The sequence below is a fragment of the Chrysemys picta genome, chromosome 3 (genome assembly GCF_011386835.1).
Source record: "Chrysemys picta bellii isolate R12L10 chromosome 3, ASM1138683v2, whole genome shotgun sequence".
Lineage (NCBI taxonomy): Eukaryota > Metazoa > Chordata > Testudines > Emydidae > Chrysemys > Chrysemys picta.
In genome coordinates this window covers 129,192,686-129,208,040 of record NC_088793.1, presented here as the reverse complement: position 1 = coordinate 129,208,040, position 15,355 = coordinate 129,192,686, and the positions used below count along the sequence as shown (strand labels likewise).

Here is a 15,355-nt window from a genome sequence, read left to right as displayed (position 1 = left end):
ATTCTTCAGGGTAAAAAGATCCAGTAACTGCCTCACCCTCGTAATCTTTTAAGCGGTATACAGGTCTCTGGCCCCGGGTTAAGGCTTTATCCACTATGAATATCTCATCGGTAAACGTCTGTTCATAACCTTTTTCAAAAGCTCCTTTGGTTTTAGATAGTCTCACGTGGTCACCTTTTCTAAAAGGGGCAACACCCGGTTTTATTTTAAAATTATCTCCGTAAACCGTTTTCCATACCTTCAAAGAATTTGAAGGGTTAACATCAATGGGTCTGGTACGTATAGTTCTGTGAACGCTTTGGTTGTAACTCTTTATAAAGTCAGGTAAGACGTCAATGTAGCGAAAGGTGTTATGGGCTGTAAAATATCTCCACATCCTAGTTTTTAAAGTTCTGTTAAATCGCTCCACAACCCCTGCTTTGACTTCATTATTGGTAACAAAATGGTAAACTCCATGCCGCTTTAACAATCCACTTAAAGGTTTGTTTAAAAATTCTTTCCCCCGATCGGTTTGTAATTTTTGAGGCACGCGACCTTCACTGAAAATAGCTTTAAAGGCCTTGAATACCTCACCACTCGTCTTGTCTTTTAGGCCTAAGGCCCATGCATATTTGGATAAAATGTCTATCACTGTTAAGATGTACTTAAAACCGCTGTTGTGTTTGGAGAACCGGTGCATATCCACCAAATCTGCCTGCCACTGCGCATCCACCTCTGAAACAATGGTCTTGTTTCTTTTAAAACGTATTCGAGCCGGTTTGTGTAAAGTGTAAGCATCCTGGTCTGAAAGCCATGCTGTTACCTGTCTTCTGTTTAAAGTTTTACTATGCTTTCTGGCCGCTTGAAAAAGAGGGTTAACCCCGCCAAAGCTCCCAACTTCCCCGGGGGCGTAATATATTTTCTTTAACAGTGCCGTCTGTGTAGACATGACTGTTACTGGTACCGTCTTTTACTACCACAAGTATAAAAGGGGACACAATCATATTAACACATTTAAATAAGTTTTATTAATCGCCTGATTTAACACAACCTTTTACAGCCACCTGTAAAATGGATGCCATGACCCCTACCATAAGGGCGTCTCAGATGTTTCATTCTTCCATTTTGTCCTTTTCGGCTTGAGATCTGTGTCTCAGACATGAGCAAAGGCAGCTAACGCACGATATGTTTACTCCCACAGGGCTTCCAATGTGTAAGTTCTTAAAGGCCTCTAAAAAGGCATCGTCGACCTGTTGAAAAATTTTCAGAAAAAAACCATGTAAGCGCCCCTCACTGCTTGTTTTTTAATTTATGCAACCCAGGCTCCTCAACCACCGCTTCTTAAGCATTCATTTACCTGAGCGCCGTCTTTTCCGTTCGCGTTGTCCGTCGGTTCCTCCCCTGAGCCGCGATCGCCTTCCACCTCTAAGGGGGTGGACAAAGAGAGGCCGTCACGTTCATCGGGCTCTCTCACGAGGGTTTCGGGGTCGGGTTCCGCCGTATCCATCAACGGCTGCATCAAAGGGTCCTCCTCAGAACTGTCGCTGATGTAGCGCTTTCTCCGCGGACGGTCAAAGACCGGGGCTAAAACAAAGTCCGAAGTTCTCACGGGAGTGGTAAAGGAGGCCATGTTTCCTCTCCGCAGCCTTTCCGCGCTTTCGAAAGCAGGTGTCCTTGGTAAGAGATGGCCGCCTCCTCTGTCTGGCGCTGGGACTTATGGGGTAATGGTGCTGCACTCTGATTGGCGGAGGGCCTTGGGGCGTTCTTAGCGGGGTCACACAACTCCCTTTCGGAGGGGTCACCCCAACCCAAAAGTCTCCCTAATTGGTCAAAATCTCCTCTCGGGCGGTCCTTTTGGCACAAAACCCCTCCTAGTTGGTAGAGGGCAGTGGGAGGAGTTCTTAGAGGGGTCACACGACCCACTTCCGGACGGGTCACCCCGCCCCAGAAGTCCCCCTGATTGGTCAAAATCTCCTCTCGGGGCGGTCCTATCGGGACAAAACCCCTCCTGATTGGTAGAGGTTGGTGGGAGGAGTTCTTAGAGGGGTCACACGACCCGCTTCCGGACGGGTCACCCCGCCCCGGAAGTCACCCTAATTGGTCAAAATCTCCTCTCGGGGCGGTCCTATCGGGACAAAACCCCTCCTGATTGGTAGAGGGTGGTGGGAGGAGTTCTTAGAGGGGTCACATGACACACCTAGCTTCCGGCCAGGTGGCACCTTGACCCCGGAAGTAATACCCCTTGGGGTGGGACTTCCGGTGACGGATGGGAGGGGCCAAGGGGGTCAAGGGGCGGGGTTAGGGTTTGATTGATGGTAGGGCCCTTATACTACATCTAACACATCTAAGAAATTCTTTTTCGTGTAAGGGTCCGTTGATAAGACACGTGAGAGCTGCACGGTGTCCATGTTCACATATAGTCAAACAGAACGTTTCTCCTCTGATTTATTTCTATGACATTGTCAAAAACCCCATACACAATCATATTAACGGTAACCGTTAACGCCCTCCCAAAACGTATTTCTGCTCTCAGGTTCCCGGTTTTAATCAGGGAATAGTGATCAGCGCATTCCTGGTCGGGAGACAGGTCAAAGGCAAACAAGGTGTAACCCTGTGCAAACTCCTCACGGTCAATTAACAGAGAACGATCTTTCATGTGTTTACCAGCTGTCTGTACCAAATTCATGTATTCTCTCACGCAGCGTCCTGCCTCGAAGTCTGGTTGCAGAGGCTTGGTCGGTATCTGTTCCCCATCCACATACAAGGCCACAAAATTAATATCGTAATGTTTAAAATGAAAGGGATTTTTAGTGTAACTTCCGCTAAAGGCATCGTTATCCACAAACCCTAGGACAAGCATTTTGGGTAACTGTCCCAAGAACAGGTTCTCCTGGTTACTGACCCTGCTGCCCGCGGGAATGCTAAACACTTTCATTCCCACGCGGTCCACAGGGTATTTAGCATTAGCGGTAAGCAGGGCCTCCGCGTGCCCCAGACGAACTCCCGGGGCCACCCGTACTTTCTTCACAAAAAGGGACGCTGATACAATGCGCAGTTTAAAGCCTTCAGCCGCACTGCCCATTAAACAGAAAGCGTCTTTACTGCGCGTCAGTTTAATTTTTACATCCACTCCGTTTAACAAAAGTTTTTCTTGAAAAAACAGGTCGCTATGTAAATGGCCCAGCAGCTCTACCGTTCTGCTCCTGGCCGTCAGCTTTGCACGCCTCACAAACCCTAGATTCCCTCCATCCAACTCTGTTTCTTCATGTTGTCCAGCAGTGTCTTTGTAAAACAGGCCGGCGGAAAATTGCGTGGCGAGAGTGTCGTCGCTGTAATTGAGCACCGATTCTATAAAGGCCCTGTAAGGGTAGCAGTTGTTGCTTTGGCTTATGAGGCGGTCTCCCAGCGTAACATCCAACTGACTGAAAATAGAGGCCACGGGGTAATTCACCAAACCCACTTCTGCGTCCGCGGCGAGTTCAGCTCCGTCTCCTTTTACAATCTTGCAACACAGGTACAGCAGCGTATTGTTTAAATCCATATAATCTATGCCATTCCCTGCTATAAAAAAGTCAATGGGGGCAGACTCTGTAATGGCCGATAAAGGCGGAACCTCGATGTAGATGCTTTTCTCGATGCTGGTCTGCGTAGGGGCTATTTGAAACAGGTCTAGTTCGGATTTGGTGCACTCTTCAGACCCGCAGTGAACAAAAGCCATGTTGATTAAAATATATCTCTTTTACCAGGCAAAGCGTGTCTCCTCTTTCGCCCAGGCTTCCTCTTGGACTTTCGCTTATGGCCGGCCCTGCGTGTCAAAGCTCTTCTTTTAAAGGGTTTCGGGGGACCTGTGCGTCGCGGGTATGACGTATTTCTCTTTCTCTTCCTCCTTTTAATGTACATTAGCCCCGATCCTTCCTGTGAAGCTGTATTCCCCACCTTCTCCAGAACAGCACGGGAGACATGCCCTACCACATCTTTAGCTATGTTTTGAGCGGCGGTTTTTACGTGGGGTTTAATAATCTCTAGCCCCCTCCTCAAAAGCGGTACGGCTTTTCGAAAGAGGCTACGAAATATTCCACCCACACCCGCCCCGTACATCACGGGGGCTCCATGATATCCAGGAAGGGCGTATCCAGCCTGGGCTTTGTAATAGTTTCTGTAGATGGTGGGGTCGCCATAATTTTTTGGGATTGCCATAATAGGGTTTTGCTTTTTTTTTTTTTTTAGAAACCTCGCTCTCTCCGCGGCCGCAGATGCAGCTTGACGATCACCTTGCCGAAGCGAAATGAGACATCTCTGTTCTGGTCTGTCTTTATTTCAATGGTAATGGTGTCGATGTGGTGTTTACTGACAGGGACGTAATGAGGTTTGTCGTAGGTAATGGTAACAAACTCATTGTTCCTTCCTTGGACAGGGACGCAGCGTAACAGGGGAACAGAAAAGTCCCCCACAAATTGGTGTTCTACGATATCCGTGTATACATACAAGGAGTTAAAACCGCCTGTAATGTCTGCCGAAAAGGGAAATTTTTGAACGTTGCGTTTGTGGCCCAAACCCAGAATGTTAGCTAGCTCCCCGCCAGTAGAAAACACGTACATAAAATCGGAAGATTTAAGTCTCACTTTTCTACTCACAGGGTCGTAGTTCATGACCACCTCAGGCGGTCCGGAATGCCGAGCCATGTTGCTGTTCATATGCTCCAGTAATTCGGGTATGTTCGAGTAATAACCTCGTCGTAGGATAAAATTCCACGTTGTAGCTCCAAAGGTGATTTCGAAAGGGGTGTCTTCGTTGATAGTATTCCAGCTGTGCGGGTATTGTATTTCCACTAACCCCACCTCCCAGGCCCCCAGGAGATCCAAGGGCTTAATTAGCCGTATTGTAAAGTTCGAAATGGTGTTTTGGGGAAAAACTGCAGAGCTGGCATTGCTGGGCAAAGTAATGTAAAACCCGCCGTCACTCATTTCTCTCTCTGTCCTTGCAGAAGGAATCGTTTGTTTGTTTGTTCGTGTCTAGATGTCACAGAGTTGAGAAGCTTCCACCCAACTGTTAAACTTATCAGGCCACCCCAACCATTTCACCAGTAGCTGCTTTTTTCTCCCTTTTCCTTTTTCTGCTAAAACTTTTTCAATCCTGTAAATCCTGTCTCGTTTGGGGTTTACTTTTTGTAATTCTTCAGGGTAAAAAGATCCAGTAACTGCCTCACCCTCGTAATCTTTTAAGCGGTATACAGGTCTCTGGCCCCGGGTTAAGGCTTTATCCACTATGAATATCTCATCGGTAAACGTCTGTTCATAACCTTTTTCAAAAGCTCCTTTGGTTTTAGATAGTCTCACGTGGTCACCTTTTCTAAAAGGGGCAACACCCGGTTTTATTTTAAAATTATCTCCGTAAACCGTTTTCCATACCTTCAAAGAATTTGAAGGGTTAACATCAATGGGTCTGGTACGTATAGTTCTGTGAACGCTTTGGTTGTAACTCTTTATAAAGTCAGGTAAGACGTCAATGTAGCGAAAGGTGTTATGGGCTGTAAAATATCTCCACATCCTAGTTTTTAAAGTTCTGTTAAATCGCTCCACAACCCCTGCTTTGACTTCATTATTGGTAACAAAATGGTAAACTCCATGCCGCTTTAACAATCCACTTAAAGGTTTGTTTAAAAATTCTTTCCCCCGATCGGTTTGTAATTTTTGAGGCACGCGACCTTCACTGAAAATAGCTTTAAAGGCCTTGAATACCTCACCACTCGTCTTGTCTTTTAGGCCTAAGGCCCATGCATATTTGGATAAAATGTCTATCACTGTTAAGATGTACTTAAAACCGCTGTTGTGTTTGGAGAACCGGTGCATATCCACCAAATCTGCCTGCCACTGCGCATCCACCTCTGAAACAATGGTCTTGTTTCTTTTAAAACGTATTCGAGCCGGTTTGTGTAAAGTGTAAGCATCCTGGTCTGAAAGCCATGCTGTTACCTGTCTTCTGTTTAAAGTTTTACTATGCTTTCTGGCCGCTTGAAAAAGAGGGTTAACCCCGCCAAAGCTCCCAACTTCCCCGGGGGCGTAATATATTTTCTTTAACAGTGCCGTCTGTGTAGACATGACTGTTACTGGTACCGTCTTTTACTACCACAAGTATAAAAGGGGACACAATCATATTAACACATTTAAATAAGTTTTATTAATCGCCTGATTTAACACAACCTTTTACAGCCACCTGTAAAATGGATGCCATGACCCCTACCATAAGGGCGTCTCAGATGTTTCATTCTTCCATTTTGTCCTTTTCGGCTTGAGATCTGTGTCTCAGACATGAGCAAAGGCAGCTAACGCACGATATGTTTACTCCCACAGGGCTTCCAATGTGTAAGTTCTTAAAGGCCTCTAAAAAGGCATCGTCGACCTGTTGAAAAATTTTCAGAAAAAAACCATGTAAGCGCCCCTCACTGCTTGTTTTTTAATTTATGCAACCCAGGCTCCTCAACCACCGCTTCTTAAGCATTCATTTACCTGAGCGCCGTCTTTTCCGTTCGCGTTGTCCGTCGGTTCCTCCCCTGAGCCGCGATCGCCTTCCACCTCTAAGGGGGTGGACAAAGAGAGGCCGTCACGTTCATCGGGCTCTCTCACGAGGGTTTCGGGGTCGGGTTCCGCCGTATCCATCAACGGCTGCATCAAAGGGTCCTCCTCAGAACTGTCGCTGATGTAGCGCTTTCTCCGCGGACGGTCAAAGACCGGGGCTAAAACAAAGTCCGAAGTTCTCACGGGAGTGGTAAAGGAGGCCATGTTTCCTCTCCGCAGCCTTTCCGCGCTTTCGAAAGCAGGTGTCCTTGGTAAGAGATGGCCGCCTCCTCTGTCTGGCGCTGGGACTTATGGGGTAATGGTGCTGCACTCTGATTGGCGGAGGGCCTTGGGGCGTTCTTAGCGGGGTCACACAACTCCCTTTCGGAGGGGTCACCCCAACCCAAAAGTCTCCCTAATTGGTCAAAATCTCCTCTCGGGCGGTCCTTTTGGCACAAAACCCCTCCTAGTTGGTAGAGGGCAGTGGGAGGAGTTCTTAGAGGGGTCACACGACCCACTTCCGGACGGGTCACCCCGCCCCAGAAGTCCCCCTGATTGGTCAAAATCTCCTCTCGGGGCGGTCCTATCGGGACAAAACCCCTCCTGATTGGTAGAGGTTGGTGGGAGGAGTTCTTAGAGGGGTCACACGACCCGCTTCCGGACGGGTCACCCCGCCCCGGAAGTCACCCTAATTGGTCAAAATCTCCTCTCGGGGCGGTCCTATCGGGACAAAACCCCTCCTGATTGGTAGAGGGTGGTGGGAGGAGTTCTTAGAGGGGTCACATGACACACCTAGCTTCCGGCCAGGTGGCACCTTGACCCCGGAAGTAATACCCCTTGGGGTGGGACTTCCGGTGACGGATGGGAGGGGCCAAGGGGGTCAAGGGGCGGGGTTAGGGTTTGATTGATGGTAGGGCCCTTATACTACCTTATACCCCACCTCCCAGGCCCCCAGGAGATCCAAGGGCTTAATTAGCCGTATTGTAAAGTTCGAAATGGTGTTTTGGGGAAAAACTGCAGAGCTGGCATTGCTGGGCAAAGTAATGTAAAACCCGCCGTCACTCATTTCTCTCTCTGTCCTTGCAGAAGGAATCGTTTGTTTGTTTGTTCGTGTCTAGATGTCACAGAGTTGAGAAGCTTCCACCCAACTGTTAAACTTATCAGGCCACCCCAACCATTTCACCAGTAGCTGCTTTTTTCTCCCTTTTCCTTTTTCTGCTAAAACTTTTTCAATCCTGTAAATCCTGTCTCGTTTGGGGTTTACTTTTTGTAATTCTTCAGGGTAAAAAGATCCAGTAACTGCCTCACCCTCGTAATCTTTTAAGCGGTATACAGGTCTCTGGCCCCGGGTTAAGGCTTTATCCACTATGAATATCTCATCGGTAAACGTCTGTTCATAACCTTTTTCAAAAGCTCCTTTGGTTTTAGATAGTCTCACGTGGTCACCTTTTCTAAAAGGGGCAACACCCGGTTTTATTTTAAAATTATCTCCGTAAACCGTTTTCCATACCTTCAAAGAATTTGAAGGGTTAACATCAATGGGTCTGGTACGTATAGTTCTGTGAACGCTTTGGTTGTAACTCTTTATAAAGTCAGGTAAGACGTCAATGTAGCGAAAGGTGTTATGGGCTGTAAAATATCTCCACATCCTAGTTTTTAAAGTTCTGTTAAATCGCTCCACAACCCCTGCTTTGACTTCATTATTGGTAACAAAATGGTAAACTCCATGCCGCTTTAACAATCCACTTAAAGGTTTGTTTAAAAATTCTTTCCCCCGATCGGTTTGTAATTTTTGAGGCACGCGACCTTCACTGAAAATAGCTTTAAAGGCCTTGAATACCTCACCACTCGTCTTGTCTTTTAGGCCTAAGGCCCATGCATATTTGGATAAAATGTCTATCACTGTTAAGATGTACTTAAAACCGCTGTTGTGTTTGGAGAACCGGTGCATATCCACCAAATCTGCCTGCCACTGCGCATCCACCTCTGAAACAATGGTCTTGTTTCTTTTAAAACGTATTCGAGCCGGTTTGTGTAAAGTGTAAGCATCCTGGTCTGAAAGCCATGCTGTTACCTGTCTTCTGTTTAAAGTTTTACTATGCTTTCTGGCCGCTTGAAAAAGAGGGTTAACCCCGCCAAAGCTCCCAACTTCCCCGGGGGCGTAATATATTTTCTTTAACAGTGCCGTCTGTGTAGACATGACTGTTACTGGTACCGTCTTTTACTACCACAAGTATAAAAGGGGACACAATCATATTAACACATTTAAATAAGTTTTATTAATCGCCTGATTTAACACAACCTTTTACAGCCACCTGTAAAATGGATGCCATGACCCCTACCATAAGGGCGTCTCAGATGTTTCATTCTTCCATTTTGTCCTTTTCGGCTTGAGATCTGTGTCTCAGACATGAGCAAAGGCAGCTAACGCACGATATGTTTACTCCCACAGGGCTTCCAATGTGTAAGTTCTTAAAGGCCTCTAAAAAGGCATCGTCGACCTGTTGAAAAATTTTCAGAAAAAAACCATGTAAGCGCCCCTCACTGCTTGTTTTTTAATTTATGCAACCCAGGCTCCTCAACCACCGCTTCTTAAGCATTCATTTACCTGAGCGCCGTCTTTTCCGTTCGCGTTGTCCGTCGGTTCCTCCCCTGAGCCGCGATCGCCTTCCACCTCTAAGGGGGTGGACAAAGAGAGGCCGTCACGTTCATCGGGCTCTCTCACGAGGGTTTCGGGGTCGGGTTCCGCCGTATCCATCAACGGCTGCATCAAAGGGTCCTCCTCAGAACTGTCGCTGATGTAGCGCTTTCTCCGCGGACGGTCAAAGACCGGGGCTAAAACAAAGTCCGAAGTTCTCACGGGAGTGGTAAAGGAGGCCATGTTTCCTCTCCGCAGCCTTTCCGCGCTTTCGAAAGCAGGTGTCCTTGGTAAGAGATGGCCGCCTCCTCTGTCTGGCGCTGGGACTTATGGGGTAATGGTGCTGCACTCTGATTGGCGGAGGGCCTTGGGGCGTTCTTAGCGGGGTCACACAACTCCCTTTCGGAGGGGTCACCCCAACCCAAAAGTCTCCCTAATTGGTCAAAATCTCCTCTCGGGCGGTCCTTTTGGCACAAAACCCCTCCTAGTTGGTAGAGGGCAGTGGGAGGAGTTCTTAGAGGGGTCACACGACCCACTTCCGGACGGGTCACCCCGCCCCAGAAGTCCCCCTGATTGGTCAAAATCTCCTCTCGGGGCGGTCCTATCGGGACAAAACCCCTCCTGATTGGTAGAGGTTGGTGGGAGGAGTTCTTAGAGGGGTCACACGACCCGCTTCCGGACGGGTCACCCCGCCCCGGAAGTCACCCTAATTGGTCAAAATCTCCTCTCGGGGCGGTCCTATCGGGACAAAACCCCTCCTGATTGGTAGAGGGTGGTGGGAGGAGTTCTTAGAGGGGTCACATGACACACCTAGCTTCCGGCCAGGTGGCACCTTGACCCCGGAAGTAATACCCCTTGGGGTGGGACTTCCGGTGACGGATGGGAGGGGCCAAGGGGGTCAAGGGGCGGGGTTAGGGTTTGATTGATGGTAGGGCCCTTATACTACCTTATACCCCACCTCCCAGGCCCCCAGGAGATCCAAGGGCTTAATTAGCCGTATTGTAAAGTTCGAAATGGTGTTTTGGGGAAAAACTGCAGAGCTGGCATTGCTGGGCAAAGTAATGTAAAACCCGCCGTCACTCATTTCTCTCTCTGTCCTTGCAGAAGGAATCGTTTGTTTGTTTGTTCGTGTCTAGATGTCACAGAGTTGAGAAGCTTCCACCCAACTGTTAAACTTATCAGGCCACCCCAACCATTTCACCAGTAGCTGCTTTTTTCTCCCTTTTCCTTTTTCTGCTAAAACTTTTTCAATCCTGTAAATCCTGTCTCGTTTGGGGTTTACTTTTTGTAATTCTTCAGGGTAAAAAGATCCAGTAACTGCCTCACCCTCGTAATCTTTTAAGCGGTATACAGGTCTCTGGCCCCGGGTTAAGGCTTTATCCACTATGAATATCTCATCGGTAAACGTCTGTTCATAACCTTTTTCAAAAGCTCCTTTGGTTTTAGATAGTCTCACGTGGTCACCTTTTCTAAAAGGGGCAACACCCGGTTTTATTTTAAAATTATCTCCGTAAACCGTTTTCCATACCTTCAAAGAATTTGAAGGGTTAACATCAATGGGTCTGGTACGTATAGTTCTGTGAACGCTTTGGTTGTAACTCTTTATAAAGTCAGGTAAGACGTCAATGTAGCGAAAGGTGTTATGGGCTGTAAAATATCTCCACATCCTAGTTTTTAAAGTTCTGTTAAATCGCTCCACAACCCCTGCTTTGACTTCATTATTGGTAACAAAATGGTAAACTCCATGCCGCTTTAACAATCCACTTAAAGGTTTGTTTAAAAATTCTTTCCCCCGATCGGTTTGTAATTTTTGAGGCACGCGACCTTCACTGAAAATAGCTTTAAAGGCCTTGAATACCTCACCACTCGTCTTGTCTTTTAGGCCTAAGGCCCATGCATATTTGGATAAAATGTCTATCACTGTTAAGATGTACTTAAAACCGCTGTTGTGTTTGGAGAACCGGTGCATATCCACCAAATCTGCCTGCCACTGCGCATCCACCTCTGAAACAATGGTCTTGTTTCTTTTAAAACGTATTCGAGCCGGTTTGTGTAAAGTGTAAGCATCCTGGTCTGAAAGCCATGCTGTTACCTGTCTTCTGTTTAAAGTTTTACTATGCTTTCTGGCCGCTTGAAAAAGAGGGTTAACCCCGCCAAAGCTCCCAACTTCCCCGGGGGCGTAATATATTTTCTTTAACAGTGCCGTCTGTGTAGACATGACTGTTACTGGTACCGTCTTTTACTACCACAAGTATAAAAGGGGACACAATCATATTAACACATTTAAATAAGTTTTATTAATCGCCTGATTTAACACAACCTTTTACAGCCACCTGTAAAATGGATGCCATGACCCCTACCATAAGGGCGTCTCAGATGTTTCATTCTTCCATTTTGTCCTTTTCGGCTTGAGATCTGTGTCTCAGACATGAGCAAAGGCAGCTAACGCACGATATGTTTACTCCCACAGGGCTTCCAATGTGTAAGTTCTTAAAGGCCTCTAAAAAGGCATCGTCGACCTGTTGAAAAATTTTCAGAAAAAAACCATGTAAGCGCCCCTCACTGCTTGTTTTTTAATTTATGCAACCCAGGCTCCTCAACCACCGCTTCTTAAGCATTCATTTACCTGAGCGCCGTCTTTTCCGTTCGCGTTGTCCGTCGGTTCCTCCCCTGAGCCGCGATCGCCTTCCACCTCTAAGGGGGTGGACAAAGAGAGGCCGTCACGTTCATCGGGCTCTCTCACGAGGGTTTCGGGGTCGGGTTCCGCCGTATCCATCAACGGCTGCATCAAAGGGTCCTCCTCAGAACTGTCGCTGATGTAGCGCTTTCTCCGCGGACGGTCAAAGACCGGGGCTAAAACAAAGTCCGAAGTTCTCACGGGAGTGGTAAAGGAGGCCATGTTTCCTCTCCGCAGCCTTTCCGCGCTTTCGAAAGCAGGTGTCCTTGGTAAGAGATGGCCGCCTCCTCTGTCTGGCGCTGGGACTTATGGGGTAATGGTGCTGCACTCTGATTGGCGGAGGGCCTTGGGGCGTTCTTAGCGGGGTCACACAACTCCCTTTCGGAGGGGTCACCCCAACCCAAAAGTCTCCCTAATTGGTCAAAATCTCCTCTCGGGCGGTCCTTTTGGCACAAAACCCCTCCTAGTTGGTAGAGGGCAGTGGGAGGAGTTCTTAGAGGGGTCACACGACCCACTTCCGGACGGGTCACCCCGCCCCAGAAGTCCCCCTGATTGGTCAAAATCTCCTCTCGGGGCGGTCCTATCGGGACAAAACCCCTCCTGATTGGTAGAGGTTGGTGGGAGGAGTTCTTAGAGGGGTCACACGACCCGCTTCCGGACGGGTCACCCCGCCCCGGAAGTCACCCTAATTGGTCAAAATCTCCTCTCGGGGCGGTCCTATCGGGACAAAACCCCTCCTGATTGGTAGAGGGTGGTGGGAGGAGTTCTTAGAGGGGTCACATGACACACCTAGCTTCCGGCCAGGTGGCACCTTGACCCCGGAAGTAATACCCCTTGGGGTGGGACTTCCGGTGACGGATGGGAGGGGCCAAGGGGGTCAAGGGGCGGGGTTAGGGTTTGATTGATGGTAGGGCCCTTATACTACTCCTCTCATCTGGTCACCCTAAGTAGAAGAAAAGCCTCAGTCAGTGCTCTTTTGTCTCTATAAATGGCTCTATAAAGGAGGGGGGAAACAATAAAAATCACAGTCCTTGATGCCACACTACTCCGTACAGGCCCTCCAGCAGGGTAGCATGCAATAAAGTGTCCTATCATAGAAAATTAGCATTGGAAGAGACCTCAGGAGGTCATCTAGTCCAACCCCCTGCTCAAAGTAGGACCAACCTCAACTAAATCATCCCAGCCATGGCTTTGTCAAGCCAGGCCTTAAAACCTCTTAAGGATGGAGATTCCACCACCTCCCTAGGTAACGCATTCCAGTGCTTCACCACCCTCCTAGTGAAATAGTGTTTCCTAATACCCAACCTAGACCTCCCCCACTGCAACTTGAGACCATTGCTTCTTGTTCTGTCATCTGCCACCACTGAGAACAGCCAAGCTCCATCCTCTTTGGAACCCCCCTTCAGGTAGTTGAAGACTGCTATCAAATCCCCCCTCACTCTTCTCTTCTGCAGACTAAACAAGCCCAATTCTCTCAGCCGCTCCTCGTAAGTCATGTGTCTCAGCCCCTCAATCATTTTTGTTGCCCTCCATTGGACTCTTTCCAATTTGTCCTCATCCTTTCTGTAGTGGGGGGCCTAAAACTGGATGCAATATTCCAGATGTGGCCTCACCAGTGCCAAATAGAGGGGGATAATCACTTCCCTCGATCTGCTGGCAATGCTCCTACTAATGCAGCCCAATATGCCATTAGCCTTCTTGGCAACAAGGGCACACTGCTGACTCATATCCAGCTTCTCATCCCCAGGTCCTTTTCTGCAGAACTGCTGCTTAGCCAGTCAGTCCCCAGCCTGTAGCGCTGCATGGGATTCTTCCGTCCTAAGTGCAGGACTCTGCACTTGTCCTTGTTGAACCTCATCAGATTTCTTTTGGCCCAATTCTCCAATTTGTCTAGGTCCCTCTGGACTCTATCCCTACCCTCCAGCATATCTACCTCTCCCCCCACCTTAGTGTCATCTGTGAAATTGATGAGAGTGCAATCCATCCCATCATCCAGATCATTAATAACGATGTTGAACAAAACCGGCCCGACCCCTGGGGTACTCTGCTTAATACCGGCTGCCAACTAGACGTCGAGCTGTTGATCACTACCCGCTGAGCCCAACAATCTAGCCAGATTTCTATCCACCTTATAGTCCATTCATCCAATCCATACTTTTTTAACTCCCTGGCAAGAATACTGTGGGAGACCGTATCAAAAGCGTTGCTAAAGTCAAGTTATATCACGTCCACTGCGTTCCCCATATCCACAGAGCCATTTTTTTCATCATAAAAGGCTGTCAGGTTGGTCAAGTATTACTTGCCCTTGGTGAATCCATGTTGACTGTTTCTGATCACCTTCCTCTCCTCCAAGTGCTTCAAAATGGTTTCCTTGAGAACCTGCTCCATGCTTATTCCAAGGACTGAGGTGAGGCTGACCAGTCTGTAGTTGCCCGGGTTCTCCTTCTTCCTTTTTTAAAAGATGAGCACTATATTTGCCTTTTTCCAATCGTCCGGGACTTCCCCCGATTGCCACAAGTTTTCAAAGATAGTGGCCAATGGCTCTACAATCACATCAGCCAATTCCCTCAGCACCCTCCAATGCATTAGATCTGGACCCATGGACTTGTGCATATCCAGCTTTTCTAAATAGTCCTTAACTTGTTCTTTCACCACTGAGGGCTGCTCACCTCCTCCCCATTCTGTGTTGCCCAGGACAGCAGTGTGGGAGCTGACCTTGTCTGTGAAGACCGAGGCAAAAAAAGCATTGAGTACTTCATCTTTTTCCACATCATCTGTCACTAAGTTGCCTCCCCCATTCAGTAAGAGTCTCACACTTTCCCTGACCTTTTTCTTGTTACTAACATACCTGTAGAAACCCTTCTTGTTACTCTTCACATCCCTTGCTAGCTGCAACTCCAGTTGTGTTTTGGCCTTCCTGATTACACCCCTGCATGCTCGAGCAATATTTTTATACTCCTCCCTAGTCATTTGTCCAAGTTTCCACTTCTTGTAAGCTTCCTTTTTGTGTTTAAACTCACCAAAGATTTCACTTTTATGCTCCTTTTCAAAATTATCTGCACTCCAGGCTACCTCCAGTTACTGCACGTGCTGAGCAATTTTCAGGAGCAGTGCCTTACTGTGGAAACTCAACACTCGAGATTATTTTTGTTTTCAATTTAAGGATCATGTAAATACAGGTTTCATCCTGAGTGTAAACTGATCCAACTGATGCTGTTTTGGGTGGTTGCTTTTCCTCTAATCCACAGACTGGTCATGATTCATTGTCACTGTCTTAAAAACCTTGGTTGGATATCCCTTACAGCACCTAGCTAACGCCATGCTTCCTGATGGCTTTTATCCAGTTGGCCTTTCCTCCCCACCTAGACAGACCTTTCCCCTCTGAAATAGATATATAATCCCATGTTTATCCTCCTTTAGCTGCATTAACTTTCTGCCTCCCCACCACACGCTCCCTAGTCTTTTTTCAAGCAAATACAAATTTCAGAAAATAATGATGGGTCTATA

At 47.7% G+C, this 15,355-nt stretch overlaps 1 protein-coding gene across 1 annotated transcript; it reads right to left on the bottom strand.

Annotated features, from left to right (window-relative positions):
* Positions 1 to 2,389: 2,389 nt before the first annotated feature.
* Positions 2,390 to 3,697, bottom strand: LOC135982596 (uncharacterized protein F54H12.2-like). The gene is made up of 2 exons (XM_065589975.1): positions 2,882 to 3,697; positions 2,390 to 2,722 (listed from the first exon to the last, which is right to left on the bottom strand). Exons 1-2 carry the CDS (start codon positions 3,695 to 3,697, stop codon positions 2,390 to 2,392), a joined length of 1,149 nt encoding a protein of 382 aa, XP_065446047.1.
* Positions 3,698 to 15,355: the final 11,658 nt, after the last annotated feature.

Bases quoted from the DNA above. Each gene is read 5' to 3' on its own strand.
- LOC135982596 (XM_065589975.1), bottom strand. From the start codon at position 3,697: ATGGCTTTTGTTCACTGCGGGTCTGAAGAGTGCACCAAATCCGAACTA. The intron at 2,723-2,881 runs GTCAGTAACCAG...GATGGGGAACAG, and splicing joins GCATTCCCGCGGGCAGCAGG to ATACCGACCAAGCCTCTGCA.